General features: G+C 45.8%; 1 protein-coding gene across 1 annotated transcript; it reads right to left on the bottom strand.

Moving 5' to 3' along the window:
* Positions 1-556: 556 nt before the first annotated feature.
* Positions 557-13,009, bottom strand: LOC130193170 (annexin A2-like). The gene is made up of 13 exons (XM_056413576.1): positions 12,954-13,009; positions 9,767-9,828; positions 7,652-7,745; positions 6,821-6,915; positions 6,592-6,705; positions 6,262-6,352; positions 6,097-6,176; positions 5,785-5,844; positions 5,603-5,696; positions 5,113-5,208; positions 4,579-4,637; positions 3,767-3,889; positions 557-734 (listed from the first exon to the last, which is right to left on the bottom strand). The coding sequence occupies exons 2-13, from the start codon at positions 9,815-9,817 to the stop codon at positions 675-677; spliced, it is 1,017 nt and encodes a 338-aa protein (XP_056269551.1). The 5' UTR covers positions 9,818-9,828; positions 12,954-13,009; the 3' UTR covers positions 557-674.
* Between the last annotated feature and the right edge of the window lie 5,093 nt (positions 13,010-18,102).

Below are 18,102 nucleotides of genomic sequence, written 5' to 3'. Positions count from 1 at the left end.
CACCAGACTACTGCTGAACCAGGTCTCATGGTCTCGTGGTCTCATGGTCTCTACAGAGGAACCTCATCTCCTTACTCTATCTCTAAGGCTCCTAGAGGAACCTCATCTCCTTGCTCTATCTCTAAGGCTCCTAGAGGAGCCTCATCTCCTTACTCTATCTCTAAGGCTCTTAGAGGAACCTCATCTCCTTGCTCTATCTCTAAGGCTCCTAGAGGAACCTCATCTCCTTCCTCTATCTCTAAGGCTCCTAGAGGAACCTCATCTCCTTACTCTATCTCTTAGGCTCCTAGAGGAACCTCATCTCCTTACTCTATCTCTAAGGCTCCTACAGAGGAACCTCATCTCCTTACTCTATCTCTAAGTCTCCTACAGAGGAACCTCATCTCCTTACTCTATCTATAAGGCTCCTAGAGCAACCTCATCTCCTTCCTCTATCTCTAAGGCTCCTAGAGGCATCAGAGTACTTGTACACGTTAGAGAGCTTGGTGGTTCTCTGCTGCCCTCTGTTGGTCGCCCCATCAAACAGCACACACACACACACACACACACGTCGTGGAACACTTTTTTCGTTTTTTATTTATTGTTTATTGAGAGGAAACATCAAGAGGATCAAATGATGAGGTCATCTTATTACAAACCCAGTGGCCTTCTGGGAAACTGAGTTCCCCAGAGCGTCAGTCGTCCCCTCCACACAGGCTGAGCAGAGCGTTCTGGTAGTCTCCCTTCGTGTGCTCCTGGACACAGAGACATGACATCATATGTACTGAGCATCAGGTCTACATGGTGGTCTACATGGTGGTCTACATGGGTCTACATGGTGGTCTACATGGGTCTACATTGTGGTCTACATGGGTCTACATGGTGGTCTACATGGGTCTACATGGTGGTCTACATGGGTCTACATTGTGGTCTACATGGGTCTACATGGTGGTCTACATTGTGGTCTACATGGGTCTACATGGGTCTACATGGTGGTCTACATGGGTCTACATTGTGGTCTACATGGGTCTACATGTTGGTCTACATGGTGGTCTACATGGTGGTCTACATGGGTCTACATGGTGGTCTACATGGGTCTACATGGGTCTACATGGTGGTCTACATGGTGGTCTACATGGTGGTCTACATGGGTCTACATCAGGCCTATTCAACTAGCGGCCGGCGGGCCGGATGCGGCCCGTTTGAGTTTAACTTTGGCCCACAAGACTGCCTGCAAATCAGTATAGCTTGGTAAGAAAAAATAAAACTGACGGACACGCCTCTTTTATACATTGAGACATCTAACCCAGAGCCATTGAGTTTCACTGTTGCCTCAACCAAACCTGTATGGTTACATCTTTATATTACGCACCCGTGTTGGTTGCCGGTGTTACACCCCTACTGGTTTTCAAACCTACTGGTTTCCCTGCGCGTGCGTTGTGTTCTCTTCACATCTGCAGCGGGGCTCTGTCTCGCGCACCAGATTCGTCACACATTCACAAACATATTGCTGGAGATCTTCAAGCCACCGTTCATATCAATTTGGGCGATTACGATTGTATAAGTGAGCAGCGCATCACAGCCACGGATGAAGAAATACATTTTCGAAAAATAAAAATAAAAAGATCGCCCGACCTGGTTTCGATCCCTTTCACGCAAAAGGAGTCTGCACTCAAAGACCCGCAGTCTGGCACTGCGCCACCAGATATTAGTTTCATCCCAAGGCATTTAAATATTGGCGGCTGTAGCTCAGTGGGGTAAGAGGGCCGTCCTTCAACCGCAAGGTTGTATGTTCGATCCCCGCTCTCCCCATTAGTTGCAAGTTGAAGTGTCCTTGAGCAAGGCACTGAACCCCCAGTTGCTTCCCGGGCGCCTCACCGCAGCCCACTGCTCCTTAATAACTAAGGATGGGTTAGATGCAGAGAACTAATTTCCCCTTGGGGATTAATAAAAGTCTATATTATTATATTGATCCATTAAGTCACATTTCTTATGTTTTCATGGGAACAGTTTGGTTGAAGGGATCTGAAACAACTGGTTACCTTGAGTGGATATTTACACTTTGAAACATGTTTATAGTGATGCTTGTTCGCAACACTTTTGCCACACAATACCGACGCATTTTCGTTTGTGACTGTTTACCTGTGGAAACATACATTACTGTTTTTAATTTTTAGCCATTATTTGATCAATATTCTGTGCGGCCCTCACACCCCCTGTGATTTTCTTATTCGGCCCACTTGCTACTGAAGTTGAATAGCCCTGGTCTACATGGTGGTCTACATGGGTCTACATGGTGGTCTACATGGTGGTCTACATGGTGGTCTACATGGGTCTCCATGGGTCTACATGGTGGTCTACATGGTGGTCTACATGGTGGTCTCCATGGTGGTCTACATGGGTCTACATGGTGGTCTACATGGGTCTACATGGGTCTACATGGTGGTCTACATGGGGGTCTACATGGTGGTCTACATGGGTCTACATGGGTCTACATGGTGGTCTACCTGGGTCTACATGGGTCTACATGGGTCTACATGGTGGTCTACATGGGTCTACATGGTGGTCTACATGGGTCTACATGGGTCTACATGGTGGTCTACATGGGTCTACATGGTGGTCTACATGGTGGTCTACGTGGTGGTCTACATGGGTCTACATGGGTCTACATGGTGGTCTACATGGGTCTACATGAGTCTACATGGTCGTCTACATGGGTCTACATGGGTCTACATGGTGGTCTACATGGGTCTACATTGGTCTACATGGTGGTCTACTTGGGTCTACATGGTGGTCTACATATAGAGAGAGTCTGGTACAGAGACCTCTTGTTTACATGGTGGTCTACATGGTGGTCTACATGGTTGTCTACATGGTGGTCTACTCAAAGACAGGGTCTGGTACAGAGACCTCTTGTTTACATGGTGGTCTACATGGTGGTCTACATGGTGGTCTACATATAGAGAGAGTCTGGTACAGAGACCTCTTGTTTACATGGTGGTCTACATGGTGGTCTACATGGGTCTACATGGTGGTCTACATATAGAGAGAGTCTGGTACAGAGACCTCTTGTTTACATGGTGGTCTACATGGTGGTCTACATGGGTCTACATGGTGGTCTACATGGGTCTACATGGGTCTACATGGGTCTACATGGTGGTCTACATGGTGGTCTACATGGGTCTACATGGTGGTCTACATGGTGGCCTACATGGTGGCCTACATGGTGGTCTACATGGGTCTACATGGTGGTCTACATGGTGGTCTACATGGTGGTCTACATGGTGGTCTACATGGTGGTCTACATGGTGGCCTACATGGTGGTCTACATGGTGGTCTACATGGTGGTCTACATGGGTCTACATGGGTCTACATGGTGGTCTACATGGTGGTCTACATGGGTCTACATGGTGGTCTACATGGGTCTACATGGTGGTCTACATGGTGGTCTACATGGTGGTCTACATGGTGGCCTACATGGTGGTCTACATGGGTCTACATGGGTCTACATGGTGGTCTACATGGTGGCCTACATGGTGGTCTACATGGGTCTACATGGTGGTCTACATGGTGGCCTACATGGTGGTCTACATGGTGGTCTACATGGTGGTCTACATGGGTCTACATGGTGGTCTACATGGGTCTACATGGTGGTCTACATGGGTCTACATGGTGGTCTACATGGTGGCCTACATGGTGGTCTACATGGGTCTACATGGTGGTCTACATGGTGGTCTACATGGGTCTACATGGTGGTCTACATGGGTCTACATGGTGGTCTACTCACAGACAGGGTCTGGTACAGAGACCTCTTGTGCTGCCTCCTGAACTCGGTTCTGATCTTCATGAGGTCCACTTCACAGCGGGAGACCAGGATCCGGGTCACCACCTTCTCCTTGGCTCCTTTGCCCTGAGACAGACCAGCGATGTTATGAAAGAAATATGAATGAGTCACTGAGGACAGGAAGTGGAGAGAGGAAGTGGAGTGAGGAAGTGGAGTGAAGACAGCAAGTGGAGAGAGGAAGTGGACAGAAGACAGGAGGTGGAGAGAGGAAGACAGGAAGTGGAAAGAGGAAGTGGATTAAGGAAGTGTAAAGGAGGCAGGAAGTGGAGAGAGGAAGTGGACAGAAGCCAGGAGGTGGAGAGAGGAAGACAGGAAGTGGAAAGAGGAAGTTGATTAAGGAAGTGTAAAGGGGACAGGAAGTGGAGAGAGGAAGTGGAGTGAAGACAGGAAGTGGATAGAGGAAGTGGAGCGAAGACATGAGGTGGAGACAGGAAGTGGAGAGAAGACAGGAGGTGGAGAGAGGAAGACAGGAAGTGGAAAGAGGAAGTGGGAAAAGGAAGTGTAAAGGAGACAGGAAGTGGAGAGAGGAAGTGGAGAGAAGACAGGAAGTTGAAAGAGGAAGTAGAGTGAAGACAGGTAATAGATAGAGGAAGTGGAGTGAAGGCAGGAAGTGGAGGAGAAGCACCAGGACCAGTAAGTGGAGAAATACAGTGGAGGAGAAGCACCAGGAAGTGGAAAGAGGAAGTGGAGGAGAAGCACCAGGAAGTGGAAAGAGGAAGTGGAGGAGAAGCACCAGGAAGAGTGTGAAGCTTTACCTTCATGGCTTCATTGAGTCTGTTGGCGAAGTACAGCTGGCGGTTCTCAAAGCACTCCACTGGGGAGAGAAGAGTGGGAGGAGTCCAGATGTTGAGTGGGAGGAGTTCTCGTCATCTAAAAGGTCTATATATATACACACATATATATATATACACATATATTTACACACATATATATATATATACATATATATACACACATATATATATACATATATATACACGCATATATATATACATATATATACACACATATATATATACATATATACACACATATATATATACACACATATATATACATATACATATATATACACACATATATATATACATATATAAATATATCCATATATACATATATATATATATGTATATATTTATATATGTGTGTATATATATATGTATATATATATACATATATGTATATATATATGTATATATATATATATGGTCCTGTGTTCCTTACTGGTCTCATCTATAGACCCGGTCTACAGGTTCCTGTGTTACAGAGGAAGACCATGGCTGTGTTACCCAGAGTGAGGAAGGACTTCTCCAGATCCCCCTTCACCTCCTTCTGGATGCTCTCCTTCATGTCGTAGGGGCTGTAGCTCTTGTAGCGCTGGAACACTGCGAGACAAACGGACCGCGTGAGCCCCCAGTACCGCCCAGTACCCCCCAGCACCCCTAATGTTCATAAATCAGATCTAACTAAGACATGATGTACTAAACAAAAAGAACACAACATACAAGTTATTAAGTGAATAAGTATTAAACATACACGTTATTAAGTGAATAAGTATTAAACATACAAGTTATTAAGTGAATAAGTATTAAACATACACGTTATTAAGTGAATAAGTATTAAACATACACGTTATTAAGTGAATAAGTATTAAACATACATGTTATTAAGTGAATAAGTATTCAACATACAAGTTATGAAGTGAATAAGTATTAAACATAAAGCAAGGCAGTGGTGTAGAAGGCTGTGCCGGTTTGGGGGGTCGTGGGTGTAGTTCACCTTTCTGCAGGTGGGGGGCGCTCCTCTGGGCCATGATGGAGATCCAGGTGGCCACGTCGGTGCCCTTCCTCTTCACCCCGGCTTCATACAGAGCCTGAGAGAGAAGAGGAGGAGCCTGGTGTCAGAGCACTGATTGGTTGTAGCTGTAACACAGGAGCTCCCTGACCCTCCAGGGGACTCACTCTGGCGTCCTCGTCAATCTTCTCGTAGTCCACCACGTTGGAGGCCTCGTCCCTCTGGGTCTGTGGTCAGGAAGCATCATGTTAGCGTTGACAACCATCAATAGATGTCCGTATATAGAAATACAACAACAGATACTAGTGCCACACAATACTCAGCAAACAGATTACACCACCTAGTGTCTGGTATGTGCAACTGAGCTGCAGACGTCACAGGAAGGTGGAGAAAGAAGAATGACAGTACTATATATACACATATGGACGTTAATACCATATGCTCAACGGTTCTGTTCCACTGAGCCTCAACGGTTCTACCTGAACCAGCGCCAGCAGCAGCTTCGCGAAGTCTCCCGATGTGTCTACGGCGACGTCTTTCTCCAGCTCCTTCTTGAACACTGCATAGACAACCAGAGATGAGCAGTCGCTCTGCGTCTCGTGGAGCTACAGAATCGCTCTATCCCTGGTTGGGTCCAGACGTACTCTCCCTGTAGACCTTCTTGATCTCCCCCAGTTCTTTGTTATTTCTGGAACAGACGATCTCGATGAGGGTTTCTTCGTCCGTCCCCAATCCCTGAAACCAGAACCAGCAGCTCAGATGACTTTCAGAGACATCTGAGTGGTCAAATGTCTTTTTCATCCAAAGTAAAAGTCCTTTTGTAAGTTCTAGTGTCATAGAGTTCTGAGTGCTGTCCTCCGGACCTTGTGTAGAGGTGTTCTGTGTTCTGCTAGCTCTGACCTTGTGTAGAGGTGTTCTGTGTTCTGCTAGCTCTGACCTTGTGTAGAGGTGTTCTGTGTTCTGCTACCTCTGACCTTGATGGATGCGTTGAGCTCGGAGGCGTCGTAGTGAGCGGTGCTCTTCATCAGACCCAACACTAGAGCCTCAAGAGGGCCGGACAGCGCCCCCTTCAGGGCCACCGACAGATCCTGAGAGAGGCACAGAAAACACACGAGTCTTCTTGAACAATCAGTTATGCTGAGGCAGAAAGAAGCAGCAAGTGGGTGTGTCTTCATGTTTGGATTCAGGCACAGAGGCCGGGACCTTCTTTGCAATCCGTTCGTACTCGAAGGCGATCTCTCTCCGCTGCTCCCCATTGCGGCGGGTCAGGATGTCGATGATGGTCTGTTCGTCCACTCCTGCACGACATGTTAGGTTTAGTCTAAATATAACAGGACTGGACTCAATAGCCCCTCTGAAGAAGAAGAGGGTGAGGAAGAGGAGGTCTGGTCCCTGAACCCTCAGACATCAAACTAAAGAAACATCTCAAAGCTGTAAAGCATATGGCATTCAACTACTCTGGAAGAATCTCACTTAGTTTGGCGAGATAGTCTTAAAACATCTCAGAACCCTCCGTAGAGCCAGAGCAGCCGAGTCCTCATCAGGACTAGAGGCCATTCGGCCAAAGATCTAGTTCAACCCTTAATAAAAAGCACATTATTATCAAGAGTCCACCGTGATAATATGGTTTGTCTCGCAGATAAAGAAGGAATAACCTTTATCTGCAGTAGTTATATTTCCATCTGGGAGCCTCTCTTTTAAATATTTGTATTTCACACAGAGACAGTGAGGTGTTAAAAGAAGGCCTTGATTATCTCTAGATATATGTTGCCGGCTATAAGGAAAGGAGAAGCTTTGATGACAACACACAGAGGGAGAGAGACTTCCTTCCTTGATCAGGGACTTTACTGCATCTCTATTGGAGGATGATGAGATGTTCATGATCTCAAATAGAGGAGCGTCTGCTTGACAGTACGACTTGATTAGACTCTGGTCTAATACAAACCTTTATTTAGGGCTGATGTCCACTGAATGATTTGTGCTGAACAGGCGGAACACAGGAACATATTCTGAGACGTGGAAAGACCTTCTCACCTTTAGTCTTGATGGCCGTCTCGATCCTGGCTGCGTCTTTGTCAGGGTCGAAGTCTCGTACCGGGAGCACGGTGGGGAATTTAGGCTCCACTTCCTACCAAGGACAGAGACATGTCAAGTCACAGTGCTGTGACATCATCTAAACTCCTTTAAATACTAGATGACAACGAGTCTCAGATCAAATCCCAGGTGAACTTGTTTTTGAACAGACAACTTAATTTACTGTTTCATAGCCACATGTTGAGGCTGTTCCCTTCACAGTCCTGAGAGGCTGGGAGGCTGGATCGCTGGGACATATAGTGCTTCTCTCTGGGCCCATTGGGAACAGGTCTGAACAGGCTAGGACCTGTCCACTGGGATCAGGTCTAAACAGACTTGGACTTGTCCACTGGGATCAGGTTTAAACAGACTTGGACTTGTCCACTGGGATCAGGTCTTACCAGGCTAGGACCTGTCCACTGGGATCAGGTCTAAACAGACTTGGACTTGTCCACTGGGATCAGGTCTGACCAGACTTGGACTTGTCCACTGGATCAGGTCTAAACAGACTTGGACTTGTCCACTGGGATCAGGTCTGACCAGACTTGGACTTGTCCACTGGGATCAGGTCTGACCAGGCTAGGACCTGTCCACTGGGATCAGGTCTAAACAGACTTGGACTTGTCCACTGGGATCAGGTCTAAACAGACTTGGACTTGTCCACTGGGATCAGGTCTAAACAGACTTGGACTTGTCCACTGGGATCAGGTCTGACCAGACTTGGACTTGTCCACTGGGATCAGGTCTGACCAGGCTAGGACCTGTCCACTGGGATCAGGTCTAAACAGACTTGGACTTGTCCACTTGGATCAGGTCTAAACAGACTTGGACTTGTCCACTGGGATCAGGTCTAAACAGACTTGGACTTGTCCACTGGGATCAGGTCTGACCAGACTTGGGCTTGTCCACTGGGATCAGGTCTGACCAGGCTAGGACCTGTCTACTGGGATCAGGTCTAAACAGACTTGGACTTATCCACTGGGATCAGGTCTGACCAGACTTGGACTTGTCCACTGGGATCAGGTCTGACCAGGCTAGGACCTGTCCACTGGGATCAGGTCTAAACAGACTTGGACTTGTCCACTGGGATCAGGTCTAAACAGACTTGGACTTGTCCACTGGGATCAGGTCTAAACAGACTTGGACTTGTCCACTGGGATCAGGTCTAAACAGACTTGGACTTGTCCACTGGGATCAGGTCTGACCAGACTTGGACTTGTCCACTGGGATCAGGTCTGACCAGGCTAGGACCTGTCCACTGGGATCAGGTCTAAACAGACTTGGACTTGTCCACTTGGATCAGGTCTAAACAGACTTGGACTTGTCCACTGGGATCAGGTCTAAACAGACTTGGACTTGTCCACTGGGATCAGGTCTGACCAGACTTGGACTTGTCCACTGGGATCAGGTCTGACCAGGCTAGGACCTGTCTACTGGGATCAGGTCTAAACAGACTTGGACTTGTCCACTGGGATCAGGTCTGACCAGACTTGGACTTGTCCACTGGGATCAGGTCTGACCAGGCTAGGACCTGTCCACTGGGATCAGGTCTAAACAGACTTGGACTTGTCCACTGGGATCAGGTCTAAACAGACTTGGACTTGTCCACTGAGATCAGGTCTAAACAGACTTGGACTTGTCCACTGGGATCAGGTCTAAACAGACTTGGACTTGTCCACTGGGATCAGGTCTAAACAGACTTGGACTTGTCCACTGGGATCAGGTTTAAACAGACTTGGATGTGTCCACTGGGATCAGGTCTGACCAGACTTGTCTGACCTGGGAGGACTTTCTCTCTCTATACTTTCTCATTTATTGTGTCCACTAGAGTTCCAGAATGGTTTGACTGGAAAGAAAAACACTAGAGTTAAGATCCCTGCATCATCTGGGGACTCAGTGAGTCTTTGGTCCTGGCCTTCAGTTTATCAGGTTCCTGTTTGTTCAGGTGAACTGTGGGTGGAGAACCAACCACACCTAGGTCTACAGGCAGTAAATATCTGACACTATGGACGTAAGTGTCCTGGTGAGAATGAGACAGGAGGAGGTGGATCTTATTAGATGCTTCCTGAGACTCACCCCTCCGTACGACAGCGTCAGCTGGCCCAGAAACTCAGACACCATGGCCATGTTGAGTCCACCTGCCGAGAGGAAACACCAGCACTAATCCATCATGACCACGTCTCCTCCACTTCAGCACAACTTCTCATTATTCATTAAAAATTATTGTTTTCACGATCAATTCTTCTGCTTATTCTGCTGTCGACTCATCAATGAACGGATTCATCTGAGACACCAGGGAGCTGTTTGGAGCGTATTCTCCGTCTGTTTCAAGTATACAATGTGGAAACTCAGCACATTTTCACTTTGGATGAGCTGCAACCAGCAGACGTTTGAGACAGAAGACGTGACAGTCAGCGGTTAATGTCCCGCTACAGGGAGCAGATGATTCCTCCCTTTGCTGTCTCTTTTTTAGACTCCTGGACTGTGTCCTGTTCCTACCAAGTCGCCTGACCTCATGACAACCAGCAGATAGATTCATGGAGCATCGTAGCATCGCTGGCCGCTGACGTGAAGACCACTTCCTCTTCCTCCAGATTCACACTTTTCAACTCAAGCTAAGTGAAACACATTTTTTTGCAATATTCCTTTTCTTTGCAACATATTGTGTTTCCATACAGGTTTTTTACAGATGAATGTTGTATGAATATATAAATATGATGCATAACACCAGAAGAGAAAGCACGTCAGTTGATTCAATCTCAGTAACTCTGAGAACAGACGAAGGATTCTTAAGACAAAGAGCTTCAGAACTCAGCAGGCTGTAAATGCTGCAGAGAGGTGTGTTTGATTTATTGACCAGGATATCTGAGGGTGGGACCGCAGGAGAGGTCAGGGCTGCAGATAAGAGCCAGAGCACACATGTCTAATGGGCATGGAGCCTGTTGCGTAACACACACAACTTCAAAGAAATGGCACATTCATTCAAACGCTGTAGTGTTACGCAATGATGCACCATAAGCAATGGAGTTATCATGATTTAATACTTATGAACAACTGGACTTGACCTTTGACCCTGCCGTGAGATTCAGTGTTTCATCACCTAGCAACACTCGCTGAGCTTAAAGGGGAAGGCTGCCATCTCAAATATTCATGCACTCAAAGCAGAACACTGTTTATCAGCCGGTAACAACTCAAGTGAAAATAGAGTTTCTCATGGATTACTAAAGAAGTGTTGCATTGTGGGGAAGGATTTTGAAGGATTTCAACTGTGAATCGCATCCTCGTGATGCTGGTCCTGTTTTTGGTGCAGAAATTAACCCAACAGCTCTTTTTGTTTTGTTTGATACCCGGGACAACAAGTAGTACTGGTTCAGGTCTTAAGTTAGAGCTGTTTCAGGTCTATAGTTAGGCCTGGTCCAGGTCTATAGTTAGGGCTGTTTCAGGTCTATAGTTAGGCCTGGTTCAGGTCTAGAGTTAGTCCTGGTTCAGGTCTATAGTTAGGCCTGGTTCAGGTCTGTAGTTAGGCCTGGTTCAGGTCTGTAGTTAGGCCTGGTCCAGGTCTATAGTTAGGGCTGTTTCAGGTCTATAGTTAGGCCTGGTTTAGGTCTAGAGTTAGTCCTGGTTCAGGTCTTAAGTTAGAGCTGTTTCAGGTCTATAGTTAGGCCTGGTCCAGGTCTATAGTTAGGGCTGTTTCAGGTCTATAGTTAGGCCTGGTTCAGGTCTACAGTTAGTCCTGGTTCAGGTCTATAGTTAGGCCTGGTTCAGGTCTGTAGTTAGGCCTGGTTCAGGTCTATAGTTAGGCCTGGTTCAGGTCTATAGTTAGGCCTGGTTCAGGTCTGTAGTTAGGCCTGGTCCAGGTCTAGAGTTAGTCCTGTTTCAGGTCTATAGTTAGGCCTGGTTCAGGTCTAGAGTTAGTCCTGGTTCAGGTCTATAGTTAGGCCTGGTTCAGGTCTGTAGTTAGGCCTGGTTCAGGTCTATAGTTAGGCCTGGTTCAGGTCTATAGTTAGTCCTGGTTCAGGTCTATAGTTAGGCCTGGTTCAGGTCTATAGTTAGTCCTGGTTCAGGTCTATAGTTAGGCCTGGTTCAGGTCTTTAGTTAGGACTGGTTCAGGTCTATAGTTAGTCCTGGTTCAGGTCTATAGTTAGGCCTGGTTCAGGTCTATAGTTAGTCCTGGTTCAGGTCTATAGTTAGGCCTTGTTCAGGTCTATAGTTAGAGCTGGTTCAGGTCTATAGTTAGTCCTGGTTCAGGTCTATAGTTAGGCCTGGTTCAGGTCTATAGTTAGTCCTGGTTCAGGTCTATAATTAGGCCTGGTTCAGGTCTTTAGTTAGGCCTGGTTCAGGTCTATATTTAGTCCTGGTTCAGGTATATAGTTAGGCCTGGTTCAGGTCTTTAGTTAGGCCTGGTTCAGGTCTATAGTTAGGCCTGGTTCAGGTCTATAGTTAGTCCTGGTTCAGGTCTATAATTAGGCCTGGTTCAGGTCTTTAGTTAGGCCTGGTTCAGGTCTATATTTAGTCCTGGTTCAGGTATATAGTTAGGCCTGGTTCAGGTCTTTAGTTAGGCCTGGTTCAGGTATATAGTTAGGCCTGGTTCAGGAGGTGTTAGCCATGTACACGGTTCACCTTTACATCATTAGTGGTCTCTGATCATCATTTCCTTAACCTCCAGTTTTCAAAAAAAAATCTCAGAATCTTCGGTGAAGGGATCAGATCAGACTCTTATTTGAAAGCTTTCGGGTTGTAAATGTGATGTTTTAATAACCGGGTCATTAATGTCCATGAACAATCTCTCTGCATCCAACTGGTTTGAAGATGAAGGTCATCAGTCGACGGTGACGAGTGTGTTCATGAAGGGTTAACGGGGAAGTCTCTTCTCAAGACCACAGGAGCAGCCAGGCGGCATCAAGAGATCACACTTTGTTTCTCCCGTGATCCTCCCTCTGTGTCTGACATGATTATGATCATACAAGTGAGAAGAGGGTCTACAGACCGTCACCAGTCTCATCAGTGACTCTCCACAGACTCACTGAGACTTTAAAACAACAATGACACAAACATGCTTTGTGATGTGTGGAAGTTATTAAGGGTTCTTTGAGCCGACACCTCGGACCAATCATGAGAACTGTAAGACCTTGAACTAACTGTACGATCTCTACTAAGAACTATAAGATCTCTACTAAGAACTATAAGATCTTCACTAACTAAGATCTATAAGATCTCTACTAAGACCTCTAAGATCTCTTCTACGTGTTTCATGTGTTCTTACCTTGAGAAGAAGTAAGGAGGCAGCGAGCAGCTCCGTTATGATCCAGGACAGGCCAGGGTGTGGTGTTAAATAGCAGCTGACTCGCACACACAGACACACAAACCCACAGACACACACACACACTGCACACATGCACACTGCGCACACACACACTTGAGTGCCTGATGACTCAATGGACAAAACTTTTACACACACTGGACAAATGGACATAAATTCCTCACTGAAGTTTGGATCGACTGCCACAATGACAGTCCTGGTTTCTGATTGGTTGGCCATATATATATAGATATATGTGTATATATATACAGTATATACATATATATATATATATATATATATATATATATATGTGTATATATACAGTATATACATATATATACACATATATATACACATATATATGTGTATATATATGGCCAACAGATCAGAAACCAGTGCTGTATAGACACATACATATATATATATATATATAGATGTGTGTGTGTGTGTGTGTGTGTGTGTGTGTGTGTGTGTGTGTGTGTGTGTGTGTGTGTGTGTGTGTGTGTGTGTGTGTGTGTGTGTGTGTGTATGTATTACAAGCTCCTCAAGATATGATGGAGCATCACCAATCAAGGCTTTGTAGGCGAGGAGAAGAATTTTAAAAGTGATTCTTGATGTTACTGGGAGCCAGTGCAGAGCAGCTAGTGCAGGAGTGATGTGATCTCTGTTCTTAGTTTAGTGAGAACACGAGCTGCAGCATTCTGGATCAACTGGAGGGACATAAGAGACTTATAGAGCAGCCTGCTAATAAGGAGTTGACCTAAGAGACTTATAGAGCAGCCTGATAATAAGGAGTTGACCTAAGAGACTTATAGAGCAGCCTGATAATAAGGAGTTGACCTAAGAGACTTATAGAGCAGCCTGATAATAAGGAGTTGACTTAAGAGACTTATAGAGCAGCCTGATAATAAGGAGTTGACCTCAGAGACGTATAGAGCAGCCTGATAATAAGGAGTTGACCTAAGAGACTTATAGAGCAGCCTGATAATAAGGAGTTGACTTAAGAGACTTATAGAGCAGCCTGATAATAAGGAGTTGACCTAAGAGACTTATAGAGCAGCCTGATAATAAGGAGTTGACCTAAGAGACTTATAGAGCAGCCTGATAATAAGGAGTTGACCTCAGATACGTATAGAGCAGCCTGATCATAAGGAGTAGACCTAAGAGACTTATAGAGCAGCCTGATAATAAGGAGTTGACCTAAGAGACTTATAGAGCAGCCTGATAATAAGGAGTTGACTTAAGAGACTTATAGAGCAGCCTGATAATAAGGAGTTGACCTAAGAAACTTATAGAGCAGCCTGATAATAAGGAGTTGACCTAAGAGACTTATAGAGCAGCCTGATAATAAGGAGTTGACCTCAGAGACGTATAGAGCAGCCTGATAATAAGGAGTTGACCTCAGAGACGTATAGAGCAGCCTGATAATAAGGAGTAGATGAATCAAAGAGTCCTTGAGATGTTCTTCAGGTGGACTTAAAGGTCAAGTCCTGATCCAGGAGAACAGAGGTCCTCTCCAGGGTGTTGGTGCCAGAGCAATGTGGTCTACAGAAACCACATCACCTGACCTCTGACCTCTGAGCTGCTCAGTCAATCACTTCAGTTTGTCAGTTTCAGCTCCTCATGTTTTATGTCTTGAAGACATCTTGAAGTCCAGAGAGATGGTTGGTCTCCTCTGGTTGATCAGAGAGATGATGATGATGATGATGATGGTGGTGGGTCTCCTCTGGTTGATCAGAGAGATGATGATGATGGTGGTGGGTCTCCTCTGGTTGATCAGAGAGATGATGATGATGATGATGGTTGGTCTCCTCTGGTTGATCAGAGAGATGATGATGATGATGGTGATGATGATGATGATGGTGATGATGATGATGATGATGATAATGATGATGGTTGGTCTCCTCTGGTTGATCAGAGAGATGATGATGATGATGATGATGATGATGATGATGATGATGATGATGATGATAATGATGATGGTTGGTCTCCTCTGGTTGATCAGAGAGATGATGATGATGATGGTTGGTCTCCTCTGGTTGATCAGAGCTATAATTGAGGATCATCTGTAGAACAATGAAAGTTATGGAGTGTTTCTGATGATATGAACCAAAGGAAGCATGAATAAGGTCAATGAGAGAGGTCCCAGGAGAGAACCTGGTGGAACACCATGACTAACGGTGGTGGTTATTGAGGCTACTAAGGTCTAACTAGACCAGTACAGAGAGGAGTCCTCTATGAGCACTAAGGTCTAACAAGACCAGTACAGAGAGGAGTCCTCTATCAGGACTAAGGTCTAACTAGACCAGGACAGAGAGGAGTCCTCTATCAGCACTAAGGTCTAACAAGACCAGTACAGAGAGGAGTCCTCTATCAGGACTAAGGTCTAACAAGACCAGTACAGAGAGGAGTCCTCTATCAGGACTAAGGTCTAACAAGACCAGTACAGAGATGAGTCCTCTATCAGCACTAAGGTCTAACTAGACCAGTACAGAGATGAGTCCTCTATCAGGACTAAGGTCTAACAAGACCAGTACAGAGATGAGTCCTCTATCAGGACTAAGGTCTAACAAGACCAGTACAGAGAGGAGTCCTCTATCAGGACTAAGGTCTAACAAGACCAGTACAGAGAGGAGTCCTCTATCAGGACTAAGGTCTAACAAGACCAGTACAGAGTGGAGTCCTCTATCAGGGCTAAGGTCTAACAAGACCAGTACAGAGATGAGTCCTCTATCAGGACTAAGGTCTAACAAGACCAGTACAGAGATGAGTCCTCTATCAGCACTAAGGTCTAACAAGACCAGTACAGAGAGGAGTCCTCTATCAGGACTAAGGTCTAACAAGACCAGTACAGAGAGGAGTCCTCTATCAGGACTAAGGTCTAACAAGACCAGTACAGAGATGAGTCCTCTATCAGCACTAAGGTCTAACAAGACCAGTACAGAGGAGTCCTCTATCAGGACTAAGGTCTAACTAGACCAGTACAGAGATGAGTCCTCTATCAGCACTAAGGTCTAACAAGACCAGTACAGAGATGAGTCCTCTATCAGGACTAAGGTCTAACAAGACCAGTACAGAGAGGAGTCCTCTATCAGCACTAAGGTCTAACAAGACCAGTACAGAGGAGTCCTCTATCAGGACTAAGGTCTAACAAGACCAGTACAGAGATGAGTCCTCTATCAGCACTAAGGTCTAACAAGACCAGTACAGAGAGGAGTCCTCTATCAGCACTAAGGTCTAACAAGACCAGTACAGAGAGGAGTCCTCTATCAGGACTAAGGTCTAACAAGACCAGGACAGAGATGAGTCCTCTATCAGCACTAAGGTCTAACAAGACCAGTACAGAGAGGAGTCCTCTATCAGCACTAAGGTCTAACAAGACCAGTACAGAGAGGAGTCCTCTATCAGGACTAAGGTCTAACAAGACCAGTACAGAGAGGAGTCCTCTATCAGGACTAAGGTCTAACAAGACCAGTACAGATAGGAGTCCTCTATCAGCACTAAGGTCTAACAAGACCAGTACAGAGATGAGTCCTCTATCAGCACTAAGGTCTAACAAGACCAGTACAGAGAGGAGTCCTCTATCAGCACTAAGGTCTAACAAGACCAGTACAGAGATGAGTCCTCTATCAGCACTAAGGTCTAACAAGACCAGTACAGAGAGGAGTCCTCTATCAGGACTAAGGTCTAACAAGACCAGTACAGATAGGAGTCCTCTATCAGCACTAAGGTCTAACAAGACCAGTACAGAGATGAGTCCTCTATCAGCACTAAGGTCTAACAAGACCAGTACAGAGAGGAGTCCTCTATCAGCACTAAGGTCTAACAAGACCAGTACAGAGAGGAGTCCTCTATCAGGACTAAGGTCTAACAAGACCAGGACAGAGATGAGTCCTCTATCAGCACTAAGGTCTAACAAGACCAGTACAGAGAGGAGTCCTCTATCAGGACTAAGGTCTAACTAGACCAGTACAGAGAGGAGTCCTCTATCAGCACTAAGGTCTAACTAGACCAGTACAGAGATGAGTCCTCTATCAGGACTAAGGTCTAACAAGACCAGTACAGAGAGGAGTCCTCTATCAGGACTAAGGTCTAACAAGACCAGTACAGAGATGAGTCCTCTATCAGCACTAAGGTCTAACTAGACCAGGACAGAGAGGATTCCTCTATCAGGACTAAGGTCTAACAGGACCAGTACAGAGAGGAGTCCTCTATCAGCACTAAGGTCTAACTAGACCAGTACAGAGATGAGTCCTCTATCAGGACTAAGGTCTAACTAGACCAGTACAGAGAGGAGTCCTCTATCAGCACTAAGGTCTAACAAGACCAGTACAGAGAGGAGTCCTCTATCAGCTCTAAGGTCTAACAAGACCAGTACAGAGAGGAGTCCTCTATCAGGACTAAGGTCTAACAAGACCAGTACAGAGAGGAGTCCTCTATCAGCACTAAGGTCTAACTAGACCAGTACAGAGAGGAGTCCTCTATCAGCACTAAGGTCCAACAAGACCAGTACAGAGATGAGTCCTCTATCAGCACTAAGGTCTAACTAGACCAGTACAGAGAGGAGTCCTCTATCAGGACTAAGGTCTAACAAGACCAGTACAGAGAGGAGTCCTCTATCAGCACTAAGGTCTAACTAGACCAGTACAGAGATGAGTCCTCTATCAGGACTAAGGTCTAACAAGACCAGTACAGAGATGAGTCCTCTATCAGCACTAAGGTCTAACAAGACCAGTACAGAGATGAGTCCTCTATCAGCACTAAGGTCTAACTAGACCAGTACAGAGAGGAGTCCTCTATCAGGACTAAGGTCTAACAAGACCAGTACAGAGAGGAGTCCTCTATCAGGACTAAGGTCTAACAAGACCAGTACAGAGATGAGTCCTCTATCAGCACTAAGGTCTAACAAGACCAGTACAGAGATGAGTCCTCTATCAGGACTAAGGTCTAACAAGACCAGTACAGAGAGGAGTCCTCTATCAGCACTAAGGTCTAACAAGACCAGTACAGAGAGGAGTCCTCTATCAGGACTAAGGTCTAACAAGACCAGTACAGAGAGGAGTCCTCTATCAGCACTAAGGTCTAACAAGACCAGTACAGAGATGAGTCC

The sequence above is a fragment of the Pseudoliparis swirei genome, chromosome 4 (assembly GCF_029220125.1).
Source record: "Pseudoliparis swirei isolate HS2019 ecotype Mariana Trench chromosome 4, NWPU_hadal_v1, whole genome shotgun sequence".
Classification (NCBI taxonomy): Eukaryota; Metazoa; Chordata; class Actinopteri; order Perciformes; family Liparidae; genus Pseudoliparis; species Pseudoliparis swirei.
Note: the sequence above shows the minus strand (reverse complement) of the source record. Positions and strands in the feature narration are given on the sequence as shown.